At 40.8% G+C, this 22,831-nt stretch overlaps 1 protein-coding gene across 2 annotated transcripts; it reads left to right on the top strand.

Annotated features, from left to right (window-relative positions):
• Nucleotides 1-1,176: 1,176 nt before the first annotated feature.
• Nucleotides 1,177-20,550, top strand: LOC6540632 (zinc finger protein Elbow). 2 transcript variants are annotated; one of them, XM_001968850.3, is made up of 3 exons: nt 1,177-2,440; nt 17,930-18,755; nt 19,286-20,550. In XM_001968850.3, exons 1-3 carry the CDS (start codon nt 2,372-2,374, stop codon nt 20,053-20,055), a joined length of 1,665 nt encoding a protein of 554 aa, XP_001968886.1. In that variant the 5' UTR covers nt 1,177-2,371; the 3' UTR covers nt 20,056-20,550. The 2 variants fall into 2 exon arrangements, with proteins under 2 accessions (XP_001968886.1, XP_015015092.1); XM_015159606.2 differs by having other exon boundaries at nt 17,927-18,755.
• The last annotated feature ends 2,281 nt before the right edge of the window (nt 20,551-22,831 follow it).

Here is a 22,831-nt window from a genome sequence, read left to right as displayed (position 1 = left end):
ATTTTCCGTCTTCATGTGCAAACCGAGATTTTCGCCAGCTGTTTTCTGTTTACTGTGGGGAAAACCCTCTCTCTCTCTCTCTCTGCCAAGTGAGGAAAATACACCGAATCGTGTTCTCTCCACGGAAATGTCTCCCTCATTGGGTCATATTTTCTCGGCTTGCAGCTTTTAACACGTTCCTCACCCCCGCCACACACACACACCAGCACACTAACAAGCGCCCACCTGCTCGTAAACAATTATGGCCGACGCCGTTGCGCTCTCCACACGCACACAAGCGCCATGGCTGCACACATACACACACACACATGTGTGGAAATAAATTCCCCACAAAACACTGCGAAACAACAGCAACAGCAACAAAATTACCCAAAATGGCTACACAGAAGCGGCGATCGCCCAATGAGCGTGTTGGTGTCGGTGTGCACAGCGTTGTGTGTGAGTGTTGCCTCTATTTTTAATTTCGTACATTTTATTTATACATTTGTGGAATATTTTAATGTAGTACTCAACGAAAACACAAATATTTTAAAGGCCAAACTGTCCATCTGGGCGTATACGTAATTTTTAAGATTTATGGCTTGATCTTAGTTAAAAGGCAATGTGAATTTCAATATTTCTTAAAGTTATTTGAAAGTATTACAAAAATGTGGAATAATTTGAAATTTTTCTCATTTTATAGAAATATTTGTAAAGGTTAAGTTATCCATTAACAATAATTATGATCGCTTTCTACTAAAATCAATTAACTTCAAAGCAGTAAATATACATTTTCAAAAATATCCAAAAATTTCCTTTACTTCCCATTGTCAACACTGCCCTTTTTCTCATAGTACCCATCTACTACTAACCGCCAATTCTACTGCGCTTTTTTGGCTCTCCGCTCCCACGCGAAATTCGCTGTCTCAGCGAAAAACATGCGCGCTCAGCAAAGAGCGCAGAACTGAACACTTTTGCTCTCGTGCTCCAACTACTTGGCTCTTTCGCTCTCGCTCCTCAGAAAAAAAGGGGAGCGCATGGCCTCGGACAACAACAAAAGCACACTTGTTGAAAACGAAAACGGCCACAAACAACAAAGAGCGAACTGGTTTTCAAGCGAGCGCAAAACTACTGAGCTGCGAGAGAGCCGTTTGGAGAGTGGGGGTGACACGAAAAGAGCGAAAAGGAAAAGGAGCGCGTGCACGTCATGTTGTTTATAGATTTTTAGTCGAATTTCGTTATTTCACGTTTAAAGTTCGTACGTGCGCTGAACGGACGGACTGCTACGACCGGAGTGTTGTGTTGTGAGTGCGAAAGCGTAAAATCGGCCAGGCGGATATATATGCACTTCCCCCCCAAACGCAAAAATACGTAAAAAAAAAAAAAAGGAAATCAAATAAATAAAAGGAAAAAGTCCACACATTCGCCTGTTTTGTAAACCGTTTTCGAGTGATCTTTGTGCTTTATCAAAATTAGACTGAGTTTAAAACAAAGTATACATGTGAAACAAAATTAGCTCACTAAATTGCGAACTTTTGGATAACCCCACGTTCCCGGAACCATCTAATAACGTACGTGCCTCATCATAAAACGCGCCCTCAACGAGGCATTCGAGCGAAACCACTAACCAAAAACGGCCAAGCCAAAGAAATAAATAAAGTACATATATCTAATAAAAGGGAAATCCATAACTGAATACATTGTACAAGCCCATGCGTGAATCAAACAAAAATACATATGTGCATATACTCGTATGTATGTAATGCATATGCAAGCCAGCAAAGAAAGTAATGTGTAAATTCTTTTTTACACACATATCGTGTACACATATAAATACTAAATAACGCTGAGGCAATTATAATACTTAATGAATTTATTGCACAATTAAAGCGAAGCCAGCAAACAACAACAACAAATTAATATGCCGCTGGTGTGAAAGTCACAACTCGACGCATGAGAAATGAAATACCCCCCGTGCGCCACAGCACTGAATTATTAATGAAATCGAATTACAAACAAAGCGCAGCGCAAGCATCAGCAATAACGATTTCGAATCGAAATCGGAATAAATAATATTTGTAAAAAAAAAAGAAACAAAAACAAAAATAACAATAATAAATTATCATAAATAAGTACTCACATCAACGAGAGCCGCGAAACGTGGACGGCTTAATCAGCGAAAAGTCAGGCAGCTGGAAAATATTTCAGGCAAGGCGCAGGCGCAGGCGCCGCTTTTCACACGAGTTGGCAGCACACGCCACATAAATTGGCATTTACCGTTAAGCGCGCTGCCGTACTTTGCGGTCGCTACAAGAGCAACAACAACCACTCAACACCTCCACCAAACCACCAAAGAAAAGCCGTCAAAGTGGATTTAACAAATTATAATAAAATGCTGCAATCCAGCAATCATCATTATTTAAGACCGGATTATATGACAGCTGCAGCTGCCCCAACAGCGGTAAGCCCATCTCTTTTGTATCATTTTTTTTTTGGGGGGGGAGGGGGATTTTGGGGATAATTCACAAGGTGTTTCTGTTTCATACGGGAATCAGAAATTTATTGCGTTTATATGGACTTTGCGCGCTTATCGCTTAATACAGCTCATTGATTAATGCGATTGGTTTTTTAGTAAGCTTGTTTAGCTGTCTAATATGGGAATTAATAATAATTGAATTGGTTCTGCGGGAGTGTTTTGTTTGTTATTGTGATTTTACATGCACTTTTATTACTTTCCTTATTTCATGGCAAATGCTATATAAAACAGTATTTAAATTTAAGAAATCACCTTAAAACTAATATTTCAAATATATATTTTTTTGATTAGGTTAAACATAGAAAAAATAAATTAAAATTGTCGAAAGAAACAACGTAATTGTTATGGCATTCCTAACCCTCTCTATAAAGAACATTATATTACTCGGGCATTTCGAACGCTAAGCAGAACAAATCTAATTAAGACTGAAGGTATGGATTAGTGAATATATGAATAAGAGAAATGCCATAATCGTCATGGCTAAATACAGATATAAGCAATAACACCCAATTCGCAACGGTCGATTATAAAACTTGCAGCTATGAATAACAAACTATCGACATTTCAGACATCTGAAATAGATTGTCGAGCCATATTTCATAAATAATAAAAATGTCTGTGTCGACTGTGAGGAGCTTGCCACTGGCGAAATATGTAGGAAACTACCAACGAACAACCTCCTTCAAACTTCCAGAAGACTTTGGGCCATGTGCTAGCAAACGGAACTGTTTTTTGGGGGGAGGCGGCGAAAAGGCGAACATAGCGAGTTCACAATCGTAAAACGATAAATTCTCCAATATCTGCACATAAAACTTATTTATGTTTGTTCATATTAAACTATGTAAATCTGCAGCCGAGTTGCCTCCGTCTGAAAGTGTTTAGAGAGTCGGAGTGCACCTCTGGATATTGTATCTAAATTTATGGCGCGCCAAATTTGAATTTATAATGACAGAAAACAAATGCAATTTCGCACACTTACACACAGGCACACAGACACACACACACACACACGTAGTTCGAGGAACTATGGCAGTTAATCAGAGTCAAAGTTGTTGTGGTCCCCATTTTCCCCACTCACTTTATCCAAACTATCTCTCTTCGAACTGCCGTGAGACTCATAAATTTTCATTTTAATTTGTTGAGCGCATTTCGTTCGGAAAGAACGGAAGCAGTTTATAGCACCAGCACGATGAGTACATTCATTAACTGGGTAATTTGAAATAGCGTTTTCGTAGCTTACGTGATTTACTGATTTCGGTGGAGAGAGAGAACCAGCAATTTCCATATTGGTCGTGTGAAAGCTTTTCGGTGGCGCAAATGAGGCAAAACCCATAAATCAACGGATCGTATCTGAAGTACGAGGCCCGTGATGAACTGGTTCCGGTGCCAAGTGACTGACAGATTTTGCGAATCTAGGATTTATTCAAATCTAAGTGTTGCGGCTTAAAGTAATGAGATGCTATCTCCAATTCTGTCGATCATTAAATTATGACCTTCTATTAATATTCGTGCGATGCAATGGAAAACTTACCTTAAAGAGTTTAACTTTGAGTAAATTGATGTATACGTAGCTCTCGGTGACTAACTAACCTTCGTCTTTGCGCTTTATCTGCGATAGTATCTGCGAACATATAAATTATTCAATGATTAATGGCAGCTGCTTATAATTAATTATAATAAAATCAAATAAACTAAGCCTGACAGCTGTCGGTGTCATCATTTGTATATGTATCTTTTATGTGGCGCCCCATAAATGCGGAGACAGAGACAGAAAGAGATACAGAAACAGCAACAGAGACAGAGACAGAAAGAGAGATCTTCAAAGTGACTGTTGATAATTTGCTGTCACACGTTGAAAAATTACAAAACTTTTCGACCGAAGAAGGCAGTGGCGTCGAAAAATGGAAATAAATGCGACCAGAGGAGTTATCTGTTGGGCAATAACTCAAAATCTGAAATCTGAAAACTGAAATGTGAACGTGAAAGTCAGCTTGGGTTCCAGTTTTGCGCGGACTCATGTCAGCTTAACATGAGCTCAAGACCAGTCAGTCAGTCAGTCAGTCAGTCAGTCGGACAGTCGGACAGTCAGACATTCAGACAGTCGGACAGTTAAACTGACAGAGCAGCAGAAAAAGGTAAATAAAGTGCAAATGTCAGCTGACCGCAAACATCATTAATATAATTAAATGTGTCAGTCAAGCGGCCATTTATGCAGTCCGACGTTCATTTCCAGTTAACCACAGGCTGCTTGCCAGCGAACGGTTTGGTTTGGTTTGGTTTGGGCCACCAAATAAACCCAACACAACTGCTCGGATCTGCTCGTATCTGGCAGTTAAAGTGTGCGCTTGACATAACGGCTAAGTCTCTGGGCTTTCCCCCCGGCGAATTTTCCCCGCCAAATGGGCCATTCTTTGGGCCTTGTGCTTGCGTGTGGCTCTAATTAAAGTGTCATCAACAGCTGAAATGCCAGGCTACAACAAATGAGTCGAGTTGAGTTTGGCCCCAACGTGTTGTTATGCTGGTGATAAATTGCCATGTCTAGAGCTGTCATGTTAATTTTTTGTACTCGCACACAAATAATAGTTTTTGTCCAAAGTGTTAATTAATTCTTGGAACATTTTAAATATGTGAAATGCGAGACAGACAACCGAGCTACAAGATGTACAGCGAAATTGTTATGACACTCTAATTGGGGTTGGGCTGGGTTAAAAGTCAATTTACATGAGCTGTATACATTTTGCGAAGCCATTTGGGTTTGCATACATAGAAGTACAATAATCGTACGTTCCACGCTGAAATAAGTGGTTCACTTTTATTTTAAGACTGCTGTTTATAGTTGCTTCTTATCCGCGTTTATAAATGCAACATTAGTCAACATTTGTGTATTTAATCAAATCAAAGTGCCCAATAAATTCCATCAAATCAATCAAAATGTCTAACAATGGCTTCGCCGGTTTAAATTTCAATGGAACTGAATTTGATATAGATTATCTGCAAAACACTTGGCTTTTGCGGAGAGATAAGAAACCGATTAGGAACAGACTTAAAAAGTATACAGTCACTGAATCGATATCTGCGGCAGTTCATTAATAGATTTATGACATTTTATGGTGAGATCATAAATTTAACGATCCAATTTCGTTAATAAGCCACTATAAATATACTGTATGAAATAGAAAGAGCAATAAAATTTGTACAGCAGCGTCCAACACACTATATTAGTGTTATATTACTGCCGTTTAGGGGTGCAATCAAACGGCATTTATCAGTTAAAACTTGGCCACATCGAATCGTGTTGGTCACACCTCCGAAACCCCCTTTCAGTTCAAAACTGTAGTCATAACCATTCATGGCAAATAGCATTTTGAAAACTAAATGCTTGCGTATGTACAAATTGAATGGGTGAAACTCAATGAATTCATTTAAATGCACGCGAGGCGGCAACTATGATAATGAATTGCAATCGCCGCTTAAACCGCAAAATAATAACCTGTTTTTTATGTATTTTTTTTTCTCGATAGAGTTAAGTCGCGGCATTACAAATTATGGCCCGAGATAATCGATTTGATGGTTGGGGGCTGGTAGAGAGGGGCGAATGTGGGTTATAAAACAGTCAAAGTCAATAATCGTAAAATGCTCCAACAAATTAACCAATAAATTCATATAGAAGTAATCAAATTAATGTTCCCGCTGATAACTGTCAATTGCATTATCATCATCGCCATTAGCAGCATCATGAGATGTGTCACAAACTTAATTGTTCGAATAAACGGGTTGCGCCAAGTTTTTAAATACTTTATATGTACTACAATACTTTGGTGCTATTTTAGAATACAAAAGAAAGGCATGCATTTAAAATGTATTTACTGCTACTTAAAAAAGATTGCGTTTAAAAGGTTTTGGTACTTGCCACCCCATAACAACCCTAATTATGTCCAAGCACATGCTTATGGCGTCGCCATGTGACATCGGGGTTTTACCTTACACATTTTCCCAAATTGGTTTTAAAGCCGACGCACAGAGTGAAAAAAAAAAAAAAAAATCCCATAATTTCCACATGTCCAGGGAAACGCTTGACCGTTACGGCGGCATACTTAATGCCCTGGTAATCTGGTGAAAATTAAATGGGTTTCAAATGGTATCAATCATTAAGTCGGTTACGGGGCGTATGAGTGATTGCCTTAAGATTGCTGATGAATATTTATCAGCTGGCCGCCCAAATGCCCATTCACAAAAGAAATAGGACCATTGGAAGAATGGGGCTTTCACAGCTCAACAAAACATTTGATACTAAGTGCACACAAATTGCTTTTGAAGCTCTGCATTTCTGAAAGAAACCCAAGGCATTCAAGTATGTTCGTATTTATAGGTTTCTCTGTAAAAGCGAACCAGTCGGGGACCCATAAAAAGTGTATATAAAGAAGTGGGCTAAAATGTAGGGCTGATAAGCCCACAAAGCGGTCAAACTGGCGCCTTTTTTTTGGGGGGGGAGGGGGTTCCGATTGGGGAGCGACAATTTCAATCAAATCAAACCACCGAATGGGCGGCAAACAAATAAACAATCAATCTCAATCACATCAATTATGCGCTGAAACAACTTGTGAGCTATCAAAGCCCTCTTATCATCGGCTATTCCGTTTATTTCCGCTAGCCGGTGGACACTTTTTTCGGCTATATTTTTTTTATTATTTATTCTATCACGATGTTAATCATTTTAATTGGCGCCACTTGAACGAGTCGCACTCTGTGTGAGTGTCTGATTGGTGTCCATTAATTTTGTGGCAGTCATTTGAAAGCGTTTCAAATTACTTTTCGTGTTGCAAGCCGGTCTCAATTCACGACGAGCACCGAAAGTGAAAGTGCCTTTCGACCGATTGCGATAAAGAAATTATGGCCCGGTCGGCACACGGAGCAACAATAGGCCAAAAGAAATTAAATTGATCATAAATTATCTTCAGATTTAAATATTTACAGCTGCCTTTAAATCAACTTTTTGGGATAGTCTGAAAATGGTTCTGAAATTAAATTTTACATAATATCACTTTTATTTACAAAAAATTAAAATGAAATGTGTGTATGTTTATGTACCTTCAATATACTTAGTAACTTATATGAATTGATTGTTATTATTCTTCGTTTGCCCCCAAAAAATTGAATTCAAGCCTTCAAAAGCGACTGACACTTGGCAGAAATGTTATCCCAACTTTGTTTAATTTTATTTCTGGGCAAAAAAACAATGAAATATGCCCCATCAACAAAAGAGGCGGAAAAGTTCATTTAAATACAAACTGACATGTGTCAAAGTGACACATTTTGATTGCTATTCGGTTACAAATTTCTAGCTCTTCTTGGCTTTCGTTTTTCTTTCGCTTTGTTGTCTTTCGACTGCCGTTGACACTTTTCCAAAAAAAAAAAAAACAAACCCACCCCCCGCCCATATAGACAGGCAGTACTTGTGACACTTCAAGGCAAAAAATTGCAAGGTTGATATATACAAAAGGAAAATAAAAGCAAGCGTATAGGGAAAATAAAACGAATTAAAGACACTGTCACAGTTTTTACTTTCCAACGACTTGAATGTCATGTCAAATGTCAAGTTACAAAAACATTCGTTTGACTTACGCAGGGGAAATGCTGCTGACAGACAGCCCCACGAAAATTGACAATCGTTCAACTGTTCAACTGCAGTGTGCTTGATTATGATCATGTGCCAAAAAGGCTGAATAAATGCACAGCGTTTCTATTTGGGAACATTGCCAATGTATTTGCACAACAAATCAATCGGGAACAGTAATTATAAGCATTTGTTGTTGCACTTGCCGCTAAGCCAGTGCTAATACATTTCCATGGACTTGGGAAAACTGGAAAGCGGGTAGGAAGTGTATCGAGCTGTTACAGAACAATGCGCTGCACATCTCACGCCTCTTGCAGTTTTCCCAGGCTCGCCTTGTGCGTTATCACGTGTCAAATATCTTGCACCGAACAAAGGCTTTCCACACTTTTCGTGTGGGTAGCATCTTTATCGAGGGAATCGAGGAAAACGAGGAGCCCAAAGGGGGCCTGCCTGCCTATTCAAATTAGCCGAGCGAGCGAGTGTTGCGAATAAAATTTACCTACTGCAATTCATTTATTCAGCTGTCTCCGCTGTCTTTTTGGCTTGTCGCCCTGTCATTTCGTCGTATTTCGGCGAATAAAAAATACAACAAAATGTGCAATGTTTTTTTTCGCTGCTTTTTTTGCTGTTTCTTTGGCTTATCGCAGCGAAATAATCTAACGAAGGGGTAGATACCCTGCCCGCTTTTCCCGCTAAAACCCCTTCCATTGCCGTGTGTTGTTGGTTGCATTGCTCGCGTTATTTGGCTCTATTTGCATATTTTCGCATTTTATTATGCAGACAGGCAGAAGGCTTTATGGGGGGTTGGGGGCAGGGGGCATGGGGCAGGTGGCATGGGGCATGGGGAGGGAGCGAGAGAAGAGGCGTCAGCACGTCATTCAGTCGTACTCCCTGTCTCTGTTGCTCGCCAAAAAAAATCCAGCTGCTTCAGTTTCGTTTTTTGGAATAGACAGCCCAAGTGCATTTTTTATTCGCAAATTGTATCTGCACTGAGGAAAATTTATTAAAGATATAAATAGTATTAGCATTCAACTCAAGATCTTGAATATTGCTTTTTAGTTTCCAAAAACTTCCGAAAACTCAAAAACCTTTTGTAATATTATTTATTATTTATATGATTATTCCTAAAAAAAAACTTTTTGTGTAATGGCCAGGAGTTGGGGGAGCTGGGTTAACAGCTGTGCAACTCAAAGCTGTCAGTTTGGCAGAAACGGCGCGAAGTGCTAAAATAGTGGAAGATCCCACTCTCCATCCATCTCCCTCTGCCCCCTTATCACCGTCTCTTTCTTGCTGTCAGAGTTGACTGGCAACGGAAGTGCAACAACAATTTGTTTTCCTTTACCGAGCTTTCAGTTAGTCGTTTCTGCAGCGCTATCTATTGCATAGGTACAGTGAGCCCTGGCTATGCGGGCACCTAAACTACACTCATTAAAATTTCAAAAGACTTTAAAATAACTTATAAATACCTAAAAGAATTATTACATAGTAATAATAGAAAATGTCAAGATACTTTATATAACCATATAACTAGCCACCAGAAGTTTTTCAATACCAGAACGTCAAAATTAAAACCACTTAATGTTGTTGCTCAAAAAATGCAAATCAAACACGCAAGGGAGGCCGGTAAAATGAATTAAGCCAAAAACGAGGAGGCTGCAAGTGCAGAAGAAAACATAATCAGAAGAGGGCGTGGCAAGGAGGGCGTGGCAGGAAGAAGGGAGGGCTGCTGACAACACTTGTCAACGCAACTGTAGAGCGGCATAATTATAAATAACACGTAATTAACGCGATGCCAAATGCGAATGACACCTCCGAACGAACATTTTGTGGGTCTGTGAGGGGTCTGATCCACATCCACTGGCTCATCGTCAGCGGCATACACTTGGAGAATTTTATCGTTCTTGCAATCCTACATACAATGCAGATTTTCGATTTTATCAGGTTAACGACAAGACTAAAGAAAACTAAGAAACTAAATAACCAAGAGGATAATAACGGACTATTTTTTGTGCAGTAATGGAAGGTGGACATGCCTCTCTTTAAGATTTGTTTATTTCCTAATTTGAAGGGGATTTGAAACTGTTGTAGGACTTTTCGGACCGTGTAGCACCCCGTGCCGCCCCAAAAGCTTGTCGGCCATTTGGCATTTTGACAGGCGAGCCAAGGCAACAGCCAGTTGACAGCCAACAATGCCAGTGAGACACCAATAATGCTGCAATTGCAGTGGACTGAAATAATAAAGTGTCGTTGGTTTCATTATGCGATCGCAATGGCGATGACCGAAGGCGAATGCATCAGTTGGAGGGAGGGCGGGAGGTGTGGAAATTTTCATTAACGCTGACAACTTGAAATGCTAATTATTGTCAAATTAATTTAGTCAGCTGTCAGCTTAAAGATTTTTCTTAATAAAAATAAAATCGAGAAAATATGAGCGACACAAACGGCGCGGATCAGTCGGAAAGTAGGAATTAATGAATGCCGCATGTGGGCACAGACATTCAATTCACTTGACAGCAATGACAGACACCTTTTGCTTGGTTTTATGCTAATTTGCCAGGCCAACAGCTGCCACACCGCACACAAGCGCAATAAATGCGAATTCCTCTAAATGGGGGGGGGAATAAAATATCGAAATTATTGTTCTTGATGAACAACAAAGATTTGTGCTGAAATAATCGGTGGCCGTGTGTGTTCGAGGTTCGCGGGAATGATACATTAAAATTCTGTGAACCCCTCATGAGCCAGTTTTGAGGTGCTAAACTGTATGCATACACTTACTCAACTAATTAAACTGACAGCGCCATTTGGAATTCGCCATAAGTGATTCAACTGATCTGAAGATTAATATGCCCTTTCAGATAGATGGAACGACTTATAAGATATTTAGTATATACGTTCATATATTGCCACAATTTATGGTACCTCGCTCAGCGAATTTTAAATAAATCTTAATAAAGTGCTGTTATTAATAGCACTAACCTAATGTGCATAAAATAGATAATGTCAAAAAATGAGATAATCTTAGCCGAGTCATTTCGAAAGAATTCCTAAAGTAAATAGTTGCGTTTGCTGATAGTAACAATGATACGCGTTTGCATAACCCTCTGAGCTGTTAATTCCATATTTATTTACGCATATGTATAATTATTTTTTGGAATGCCATATAAAGCGAGAGGAAGTACAGGCCCGTCATAAAGTAACGCCCACGTTGACGCATTCCATCACAATGCTGGCCAGACGATCGCAGATGGCAGGTGACAGGCGCACGTTGCGTATGATTGATAAACACGTTGTCCAAATTAAGGATACACGGCGGATATGGCGGATACACAGTTAGAGCTGGCGAGAATTGAAAAAATAAACACCATTAGGCTAGAGACAGCTGCGCTAATCTAAGAGCAACCTTGAGAGGCCTTATTTTTGAGTCGTATATATAGTCGTATTTATTTGTATACGTCGTTGTGCTGCCACATGAGTGATGAGCGGTATAATGGAATATGCCAATTGGCGTTGACATCAATAGCAAGATAAAATAAATGTGTACATTGCCAGTGGGAAGTGAGATTAAGTGATGGATCTGCGAAAGATCATTGCCTTGTTAATGTTCTTTTCCATTTCCATAGCTTCTCATAGGTTATGGGGTTAATTACATTGCGTATATGCACTGTTTTACAGTAGACTTTGATCTAGCACCTAGATCCATTCAAATGTTACTTGCAAATGGAATAAATGAGAATATATTCAAATGGGAAATTTCGCTTTGCCACTATTTTAAGCGCCTAAATATTTATTTACTCTCATCCCCTAATTACCCTAATCGCCGTAGTTTCACCCACCTGGGCAACCAAGTAAGCCACACCTGACAAAAGATAGAAAAAATATTCGCCATGCAAATAAGAAGGCCCAAGACAACAAAGTAATTTGCACAGCTACACCAAAAAAAAACGACTAAGATAAGTATAGAAAAAAATGCTGCTAAAGAAAAAAGAGGTGAGGAATGCGGCGACGAAAAGCAAATGTTTGCATACACAGCTCTGGAAACCAAAACGAAAAAAAAAAAAACAAAAACAAAAGCACAAAAAAGGCCAACAACGGAAAATGCAGCAGCAGCGAAGCTATAACAACTGCCAACTGAAAACTAAATAGACACGTAATGTCGACAAAAGTCTGACATGAAATCTAACAGAGAAACAAGACACGACCCCAGTCAAGTTTTCCAAGAGATCCCGCCGAGTGGGGGCCACTGCAAATGAAAGAAAGAGTGACACATGAAAATGGCATTAATGTGTCACTCAAAGTGCACCCAGTGCAGCGGCAACTGCAGCAGCAAGCCACTGTGACAATTGCAATGATATGGCTGACAGTTGGGACTCAGGCTCATGCAACGTCTAAAATTGCAACATTGTCTAACGCCAAGTGCTCTTCACCGGCAGTGGCAACTCTATGCCATGCCGGGCATTGCCACATGCCACATGGATGTAGTCGGCTAGTCGAATAGTCGTATAGTCGTACGGTTTTTTTTTTTTTTTGTTTTTTGGTGCCAGGGATGGCCTCGTCGTTGCTCGGCTTTATTTGCTGTTTGTTCACTCTGTTGGCCCGCGTTTGACAGTCAAATGACGCTGTCGGTTGTCAATATGACAAGTGTCAGTTGTGCGGCAGTTGACAGTTAATGTGACAGGGTTTTGTGTTTCTCCCATTGTGCCGTGCCGGCTGAAAATCAACCAACAGGCATATTGAATTGCAGTTGTGGTCGAACTGGCCGTCTAGTCTATGTATGCACATGTACATGTGGTAGGACCTACGAACAGTACGTAATGGGGTTACGGTTGAGCGGAGGGTCTAATCATTTATGACCTTTTAGCCCGGGCTTTAGTTTCCTAAGGGGTGTTCCTTTAACCCCGGAAAACCAATAATTGCAATCGTTTAACACTTTTTTTTTTCTGACAAGCAATTTAAATGAATGTTAAAAAGCTTAATTATTATACACATGGAATTTCAGATTAATTTATTGGTAAATAAATAATAAGCTATATATTACTAGGATTGGTATGAATACCCAAAACTATTTGGCATAAGAACATATTCAAACATTACATAAATCAAGAGTAAATCAAGATATTTCACCTAAATATCGAATTTAAAAATAGTTTTTCCTACTTCTATATTCATGCCGCCCAGCTCGTTATATTAAAACTCTAGATGAATCATTTAATTCAACTTGGGCGCAAGGCTCTTAATATTTTTATAGCCATTTATGCAAATGTCTCATATCCATATACCGTTTATTTGTTCCTCCTTCACCCAAACCAAGCCAAAATTTATTATCGCCCAAAAAAATCGAAGAAAAACTCGTATATAAATAAGCGTATACAAAGAGGTGTTAACAGGCGGTATGATATAATATACATGCATAATATGTATAACGACAGAGTCAGGTTCTTTGGGCAGAAAGAGAGGGAGGGAGCAAGGGGGAAAGAGAAGAAAATACAAAGTCTGCATAAAGTTTTATACCATTTTTATCGCTTATTTTATAATTCTCGAGCAAAACTGCAAGGGCGTCTTAAAAAACTGAGTCAGGAGTTGGAGTTGGGTTGGTTCTGGGTTGGTTTTGGGCTGCTTTTGGGTTTCAGCTGGAAGGAAGGGTCTGCTAAAGACGTTGCCGTTGGATGGCTTATGCAAAACGTTGTCGACGATGGCGGCGGCACACAATTTCCGCTTTTTATGCTTATCCTGTAATTCATATTTATAGCAGCTATTTCTGTATCGTAATGTGAGTGCGAGGGAAAGAAATTTCCTGAGCCGCTGAATCTTTGAAAATTGCATTTTACAAAATATGGCCGGGCAAAAAGTGTGCTTAAAGAAAGAGTCGTGGCGGCAAGATAAATCTTCGAATCCATTATAGATAAGTTTTATTGCTGTTTACTAGCACATAACTCACATATATATGAAATTAAGGCTACTTTACATTAATAACCTCGACGATAAGCTATGACCCTCGTTAAAAAGCTATCCAAGTGCACACTCTGCCGCTTGCTTCTTTTCAAAAACATTATACCTTTCGGCAGGGCTTTCAAAGTAAATCGATCAAAAGATTCAATTTGATAAGCTGTCGGCCATCCGTCTTACCAACTTTCGTTGTCTGCCTGACTGACTTCCCCCCTTACAACACCACGAATTAAACTTACCCCCCACTTGGCTGTCATGTCATTGTTTTACCAAAAAACAAAAAACAAAAAAAAAGTGAAACACACAAAGTTTCAACATTTTGTTTGTCATATTAACATAAAGTATGCTTTTTCAAGGGCTCTTTGAGTGCGTGAGCCATACACTTTGCCTTCGACCCCCCGATCAATCCAAAAGCTTCGCGTGCCGCTTTTATTTGTTTATAATTTAGTTTATTTTTATTTGCCAGAGACTCTTTTATTGTTCCAACTTTACGTGCGTTGATGACTTAAGTATGTCGATGTGTCATACTTCTCAAATGTTAAGTGTTTTCAATGGACTGGCGGGAAGTGACTTGGGGCTCTATAAAATAGTTTGACACATTTAGCTTTTCTTGTTAATTTGTATAATACTTGAGGCGTTTTGTTAGTGACACTTGTGTGAAATGCTAAGCAAATAACTTGTGTGCCATGATGATGAATGGGGTTACTTTTTTTTTGGCTAAGATCTTGCATAAATTGGAAGTTGGACTGTGAAAGCCTTGGTAAAGAAAAATCCAGTACTAAAAGTCGGACAACAGATCATTTTCCCTACCTGTGGCCAAGTTAACACACCTTTACTATAAAATTAGCATTTTAAAAATATGTACACAGACGATAATAAATCAAATCAAATCATGACAGCTCAGTGTGTTTAGTCCAAAGTGTCTAATTAAATTATACGCATTTAACAAGCGGCTGTGACTTGATTGTGCAAAGGCATAACTAAATGCATTTCAGTTGAGGTTTCATTTCCAACTTGCTCAGCCATGACTACTGTTGTTGTTGTCGTACTCACTTGTTTTTTTATTTTTTTTGTTTTTTATTGCCATACTCAGGTTGTTGTTTGTTTACCTTGTTAGTGTCGATGTTTTGAATACACATTTTTCACAAGGTGTAACATTTTAATTATCACAATACCCATAATTTATACGTACATATTACGTTTCTCGTTTTTTTTCGCTTTTCGTTTCCATTGGCTTTTAAGAGCTAATTAAGTGTTAAAAACTAGTATTTTACTTGGTCCGGATATTCTAGAATTTTAGCATGTTCATAAAAATGCATTAAAGTCCGCGCATAGTAAACAATTTTGATAGGCCTAGTTACACTACAGCAGAAGTTGATTTGTTTAATTACCCCCACATGGCCTCAATTATTAGGTGAACCGGTCGAATACGGAGTAATAATACCATTGCGATTCGCACATATAAATAAAATATATCTACGTTTTATGAAGCTATTGTCCAATCATAAATTAAACAAGCCCCATATGGGCCTTGCTATCTGCGTACATAAGTACACATACGTAGTTTGGGATTGGGAAATATTTATAAACTAAATCACAAACAAAGCACAAAATGTGCGACACGTATATGCGTAATACCGAAAATCAATACGGAAACTTTATCAACATGATAATAAATTATGACTAATTGTGCTAAAAACGAGACGAAATAGAGTGAGTTTCGCCCCTCTGTTTGCGCCAATAATTAATAAAGTGTTGATGAGGAGGATTCGACTGTGGGGGTTCCTTGGCATGCCCGCATGAAATTCAAATCAAATAGGTACAAAAGGGGCTGGCTATAGTTGACTTAGAGTATACACTGCACTACCTATTACAAACAAATATTTTTAGCAATATAACATGAGCTTTTAATACCAACACTTAAGTATTCAGGCAAACAATATTTGAAAATTATGGTATGGTAACAAGATGAACATCCTTAAAGTTTTTTTTATTTATTAAAATATCTGCCCTGCCCTGTTTAATTATTATTATTAAGCCTCAACGTTCTCTGCGCTAAATTATCCCCTTTGTATAAAAGTGAATGTTGCTCCTTTCATGAGCACACATAAGCCCGCTGATTACAGGGCATTCAAAGTACTCTTAAGTACCGATAAGAAATTCTGCCATTTTTACAATAGTATCATAATAATTTATGGCAGCCCATTGAGTGTTATAAAAGCTTCAATATTTTGTAGTTTACGACTTGCGCCAGTTGGGCATAAGCGTAATTACGCTTCTCGTATATTCGTATATACAGCCCAGTGTGTACGTCATTATATTCAATGTGGCTATGAGTGCGAGTGTGAGTATGAGTGTGAGTACTCGTTGTAGTTGGGCGATGAGTTATGAGTTATGAACGTTCAACTCTCGCCTCAGTTTCGGGTTTTCCCTTTCCGCTTCCACGGCGTCTGCTTCTTCATGTTCTGTTGGCCATAATTTATGGCATGCGGCGAAATGGATTTTATTGCAAAAACCGTGTTTCGTATTTATGGCACAAACTGTGAGTGGGCAATATTCATTTCATTTATGTACACTTATAACCACGATCGTCTGTAATTTCAGCTTTTGTCGGCACTCATTCGATACCCCTTTGTACTACTCAATCGGTAATTTTCACTCGTATAGCTCTAAATGCCGATATATACGATCGCCTTTATGGGCCAACTATATATGGCGTAGTCATTTAGCGAAGACCTCAATTGATAAGCAATAAGCATAAAGCCATCTATAATTAGCTGAAGTTGAAGTGATATATCATAGCGATTTCCTTACTGCAATCATTAAAAACTCTTTCGCACATAAAAAATTGTTTTTGCTATTATCATTTCCTTTATGGAATCCTGTCAATCCAAAATGGGTTTATATCAATCTAAAATGGGTTTATATCAATCTAAAATGGGATTATATCAATCTAAAATTGGATTATATAAAGATTGCAGATTGCCTATCGTTTTATTATGAAAATCCCCCAAAAGTGGTTCACTTAATAATAGAACTGTCTTCAGTACCCACTTAACTACCCAAAACTCAACTCAACCCCTTTGAGCAACCAGCACCACCACCCACATAAGTCTGGCACTTGTTTATTGCACAATATATCACGAATGGCTAATAATTTCATTAGCCTAATTGCTCATTTGGAAATGGCCATAAAACCTGATGAGCGCTGATTAAATGTTATTAACATTAGTTGTACACAATAAGCGCAGAAAACGAGTAAGATGGATTGAGTTGGACGTCTACATTAGGTACTTTAATTTATGATAACAGGAATTGCTTGACTTCAGAACTTTAGGGGTTTTTTTTCAAACAGATAAAAAGTCAATACAAAAAATGATGTCAACTACAGGGAACGCCCTTTATTTTTATTTGTACCCTTGGGCCCAATAACAAACACTCCCACGGGCGTAGTTAGATTTTTTCCAACGCCACATTGTAATATTTATGCATTTCTATATCTTTCCATTCGACTGTTTTTTGGCAAACATTTTAATAGCCTCATAATTCCCTTTATTATGCTGTGGGATTATAGATATTTACGACCATGTGCCTGTTATTTATGTCGCCTGAAAGCAGCATAAAGTCGACTTGCACGAGCATTTCAAGATCGCACCAGTTTTGTGGCAAGAGATAAGTATCTGGGCCAGAGACAGCAAAGAAGTGTTTGCCGAAACAGAGTAGAGTGAAAGACAATGAGGACGCGATCTTATCGCTCGGTGCACAAAACGCACGATATTGTACTCGAACACAAATTTAACCAGGTTTTTGCGTTTTTTTTCATTGTGTTTCTTGTTACTTCTTTCACCCAGCAGCTGGACAACAAGAGCAGTCCGTTGGCGCTATTGGCGCAAACATGCAGCGCCATTGGGGCAGATACCACAAACCCCAAACTGCTGGCGGCGAACATCGAGAAGTCCACCAAGCAACTGCAGCATCACCAGCCCAAGGGCTCGAGTGGATCGGTCGGATCTGGCTCCTTTGGCCTCAGCCAGCAGGCATCAATGGATGGCAGTGCACGCGATAAATCCTCACCGGTTAGCAGTCATTCATCCAGCGTTAGCACCGGTTCCGTGGAGCAGCAGCAATTGCCACCCGCCCATGGCGGCAGCAGCAAGCCCACACCGACCACATTTAAGCCCTACGAGCCGAACAACAACATCAGCAACATAGCCACAGCCGTCGATTGTGGCGCCACAAATCTCAGTAGCAACAACACCGGTGCCCAGCAGCGGGTTAAGACCCCCAAATCGATGGCGAACGGCGGCGCGGGTCAGCGCTGCGACTCGAATCAAAGTGCCAGCTCCCAGCATCGGGAATCGCCCACAGCCACCGGCTCGCTGAGAAGAACTCCCACCACCACTGGCTTGGCCGGTGCCGTGCATCACAATGGCAGTCCCGGCCTGCCGCCCACCGCCTCCACAACGCCCGGTCGCAGCAATTCCAAAGAGTCGGCCGCCATGCATAGTCCCAGTGCAGCGGCAGCGGCTGCGGCGGCGGCCCAAATCGCCAGCTCGAATCGCCTGCAGGAAGCCGCCATCGCCGCCGCCAAGGAGGCCAACTATGTGAAGGCCCTGCACGCGGCCAGCCAGCAAGGATCCGCCTCAGCCGCAGCAGCTGCTGCATCCTATTATCCGCCCGGTAAGTGCCATCTGGCTGGGATTAGGTGGGCGCAGGCAAACGAGTGCTTTGTACATATATCATTCCGCGTAAAAAGTTTGAAAATATGCCAAAAATATGGCGTAAATATGGAATTCCATGTTAAAGGCTTGAAAATATGGAATTCCAAGTAAAAAGTTTGAAAAAATTCTGAAAATATGGAATTCCATGTAAAAAGCTTGAAAATATGGTAAAAATATGGAATTCCATGTAAAAAGCTTGAAAAAATGGTCAAAATATATATATCTATATATTATATTATTATATATATTTTATTATATTATATTATAGATATATAAATATATATATTTGCCATTTCTCTGAGAAATATTCTCAAAAATATTCTCCGGAATTCCCAAAAATATTCTCCGGAATTATATAATTGATTAAAATCAGGGAAAATTGATTGATTGAAATGATTAGTACGACTCTTGTGCCTGATTTTTCCAGTAGTTGTATAAGATCATATTGCAGCAGTTCCTAAAACGAAGTTCACTACAAATCCGTTGCAGGTTATGGCAGCCCCTATTCCATGGACTTGATGACCGCCAGTTCGCTGATGTCGCCGCATCACGCCATGTTTAAGGCGTCGGCGATGAATCCGTATCTGAACTACGCCCGGATGAAGGGGTTGACGGAGCAGTCGATGATGGCGGCCACGCCGAACGTGTGCCGCGATCCCTACTGCACCGGATGTCCGGCCAGTCCGCACTACATCAACAAGGCGGCCGGGCAGCCGTGTCCGGCGGGATGTCCGCAGTGCGAGGGCGGTGGAGGCGGTGGCGGCGGAGGCAGTGCATCGAAAACCAGCGGCAGCCAGGTCGGATCGGGCGGATCTTCGAGTGCGGCAGCAGCGGCGGCGGCGGCGGCAGCTGCCTCCTCGTACCACGCCCAATTGGCCGCCCTGGCCGCCGCCTCCCAGATGCCGTACGTCTGCTCCTGGATCGGCAGCGATGCGGCGTACTGCGGCAAGCGTTTCGGCACCTCCGACGATCTGTTCCAGCATCTGCGCACACACACCGCCTCCGTGCCGGATGCGGTACTGAGTGCAGCGGCCGCCGGCGGCATACCGCCCAATCATCCGCTTTTCCAGCGCACCTATCCCACCCCGCCGCTAAGTCCGCTCTCGGCGGCCCGTTACCATCCGTATGGAAAGCCATCGATGCTGCCGCCCTCGTTGGCGCCACCCGGCATGCCCGGACTGCCGCCGCATCCGGCGTTGGCCCAATACTTTGCGCCGTACTCGTTATATGGGCCCAGGATGGGCTCTTCGCATCCGTAGTAGGTCGCTGATTGAATCGCGAATGGCGCTATGCGAGTGTACGGCCTTCAGTCAAAACCCATCATTTCTATTGAGTCGTCGTCGTATCTCTATGTGTTTTTGGTGTATATGTATGACTCACTCGTGAAACGAAAAGCTAGTGATCTAATGTACTGTAGTTACATACAAATGTGTTTACAATTTAGCGTAAGGAGTCTAGCCTCTAGATATAATTATATCTAATATCGATGATATATTATTATACATAGTGCAGCACATCAAAATATCGCTCGTCCTTGTGTGTCTGTGTGTGTGTGCGTGTGTGTTTTTTTTTGTGGTTGCTACTAAACGCATACGGTAATTTTAATTTAATTTATTCTATTCAAGCGAAACGTTTACGGAATTAACGAAATGAAAAGATTGTCCAAAAACTAAAAGTTGTAAAATTCTTGTAAAATATATGAGTAACTGCTAATAATTAATTCTATACATATGCCTAAATATAAATGTGTAATTATGAACAATATTTTAATGTTCAGTTAAGTCACTACAAAGAAATCAATAAATCAAAGAAAATTAAATACCAAATCAGTTTTCTCTTCTTTGATGGCAATAAATCGGAATTAGGGCCACACAAAAAGGGTTTGTATAAATAACTTTAGTGCCAATTTGGGTGCAAGCTTAAAATTATATATTTTCACTTCGTTTTCAGCATTTTTCAGCGAAAAATGGCACAAGCAGTTGGCTGCAAACCAAAACCAGATGCCTAAAATCGTATCGGAAAAGCTTTAAGTCATGGCCACAGGCAAACAAGACCAAAAGGAAAAAACGTCTATATGTTCATACACTATATGCAGCTAGTACGTATCCATTGGCTCACAAATCATAACATTTTGGGTTACGTTTGCCGCTAAATTATACCAGTCGAGCTACTGGAACAGCTACCGCTCCCGCACACACACAAACACACACGAAATGGCAGTAAATCAAGTTTTATATTTCCCCAAAAAGAAGTTGAGAAATGGTAGGTGGGAACTTAAGGGGCAGGCAGGCTCCACACAGTTGACTGGCAATAGTTCCACTGCTCACTGCCCACATATGGCGTCGATAAATTAAAATTTTCGTTTTTGCCATAGAAGGTGGGGTGGGGTGGGGATGGCCGGGAGAGGGAGCGAGAGTTATGCCCCTGCATTTTGACAGCTAGCTGCCCCACCTGACAATTTATTGTATTATACGGCGCAGGGGGGTGGCGCTGCGAGAAGGGAACACCCTTTGACCTGGCCGGCCAGGCCATGGTTCGGGCTCCGATTCTGGTCACCATCTCTGTCCCGCTGCGGGAGTCATAAAAAATATGCCACAAAGCTTCCAACCACCCGCACACACTCGCACACTCACTCACACACACACACTCGCACACACACTCGCACACATATTGGCGTTGGCATCAATAATTCTTTCATAAATGTCCATTTCGCCACATATAGCCGAGAATCGCTCTGGACAAAAAAGGGCGCAGAGTGGGCACCTGGAAATGGGTTTTGGTGGGAGCTCTGGGGCATGCAGCACATATATAAGTGATGTTCACGTTCAGTGCTTTTGACAAGCCGAGGATGAAGATCTCGCCGTCCCTTGCCCTCCTCCGCAATACTCCTTTCCGATACTTGTTTTATTCGGCTCCTACCACATCGCAGGTGAAAGCCACCGCCATCGCCATCGCCATCGCTGGCCATTATAGTACCCTCTAGCCGCGACCATTTATCATTGGAGCCACCATCCAATCCCATCCTGAACCCACTCCTTCCACCGAAAAACCCATTCGACCAGGCTGGACTTGTCACCCAAACCTCGCGCAGAAAGAAAGGAAAATGGCAAACGGGTGGGTGGATGAAATTTATTGGTTGGGGATTTTGTGAAAATATTTCTTCTACCGTTTGCAAATTTATTTTTCCTGCAAAATAATGGAGATGAAAAATCGCCAAAAGATACAAAAATATTACAACGCGAGGCAAAAATAAAGCCATGAAAAGCGAAAACGAACGACCAGCTCGAATAAAATATGACTGTCCTTGTAAATTGTTAAGGTAGCCAATTGGAGAAGAAAGCCCCTCCAGAGATATATGAAGTATATTACATCGCAATTCCACTCTCTATTCTACTGGGGGTTTGTGCGATCCTACTTAGTCAGTCGTGGTTTGACAATACTTCGCTGGTGATAAGTGCTGACTGCATATTTAAAATGCAGACATGCTGGCTCTTTGCGAAAGCAGGTAAAATCGTAATTCACTAAAATTTACGATTGCAGCAGCAGCTTGGCAGCCGGCAAATGAAAGAAAAACAACAGTATGCTAAACACTTAAGCGAAAGAAAGTATCAGCGAATATGGTATACTGTTCCCGAACGGCAACGAAAGCATTTTTGCAGCAGCCGAAACGCGAATTCTTGAGCATTTTGGGTGACTGGTTAGGAATCTAACAAAACGCTCCATTTATGTGCACAAACAACTGTGCAATGCGGTAGTGCAGTGGCTTATGCCCAGTTTCAGCGAAGAGTATAAACAAAAGATACCCAAACCCGTAGTGCAGGCCACAACAATAATTTTCAAAACCAAATGACAGCCGACAAAACCATATATCATTGTGCATGGAGGCAACGCCACCGTCTTGTCTGACTCTGCCACCCACGATCTGAACTTTTGTGTCACTTCAGAGGCGTCGCTGGCTGTCTTAACCAGTGTCTGTCGTCACCTCCAGCCGACTGTCCCCCAAATCCTCAAGCCCCCAAGTCCCCAATCCCCAGC

Source organism: Drosophila erecta, unplaced genomic scaffold (assembly GCF_003286155.1).
Source record: "Drosophila erecta strain 14021-0224.00,06,07 unplaced genomic scaffold, DereRS2 tig00000055-arrow-pilon, whole genome shotgun sequence".
Lineage (NCBI taxonomy): Eukaryota > Metazoa > Arthropoda > Insecta > Diptera > Drosophilidae > Drosophila > Drosophila erecta.
This window is presented reverse-complemented; position numbering and strand designations above follow the sequence as displayed.

Coding starts and splice junctions, on each gene's coding strand:
- LOC6540632 (XM_015159606.2), top strand. CDS start 2,372: ATGCTGCAATCCAGCAATCATCATTATTTAAGACCGGATTATATGACA. Junction 2,441..17,926: donor CTGCAGCTGCCCCAACAGCG/GTAAGCCCATCT, acceptor TCTTTCACCCAG/CAGCTGGACAACAAGAGCAG. Junction 18,756..19,285: donor TGCATCCTATTATCCGCCCG/GTAAGTGCCATC, acceptor AATCCGTTGCAG/GTTATGGCAGCCCCTATTCC.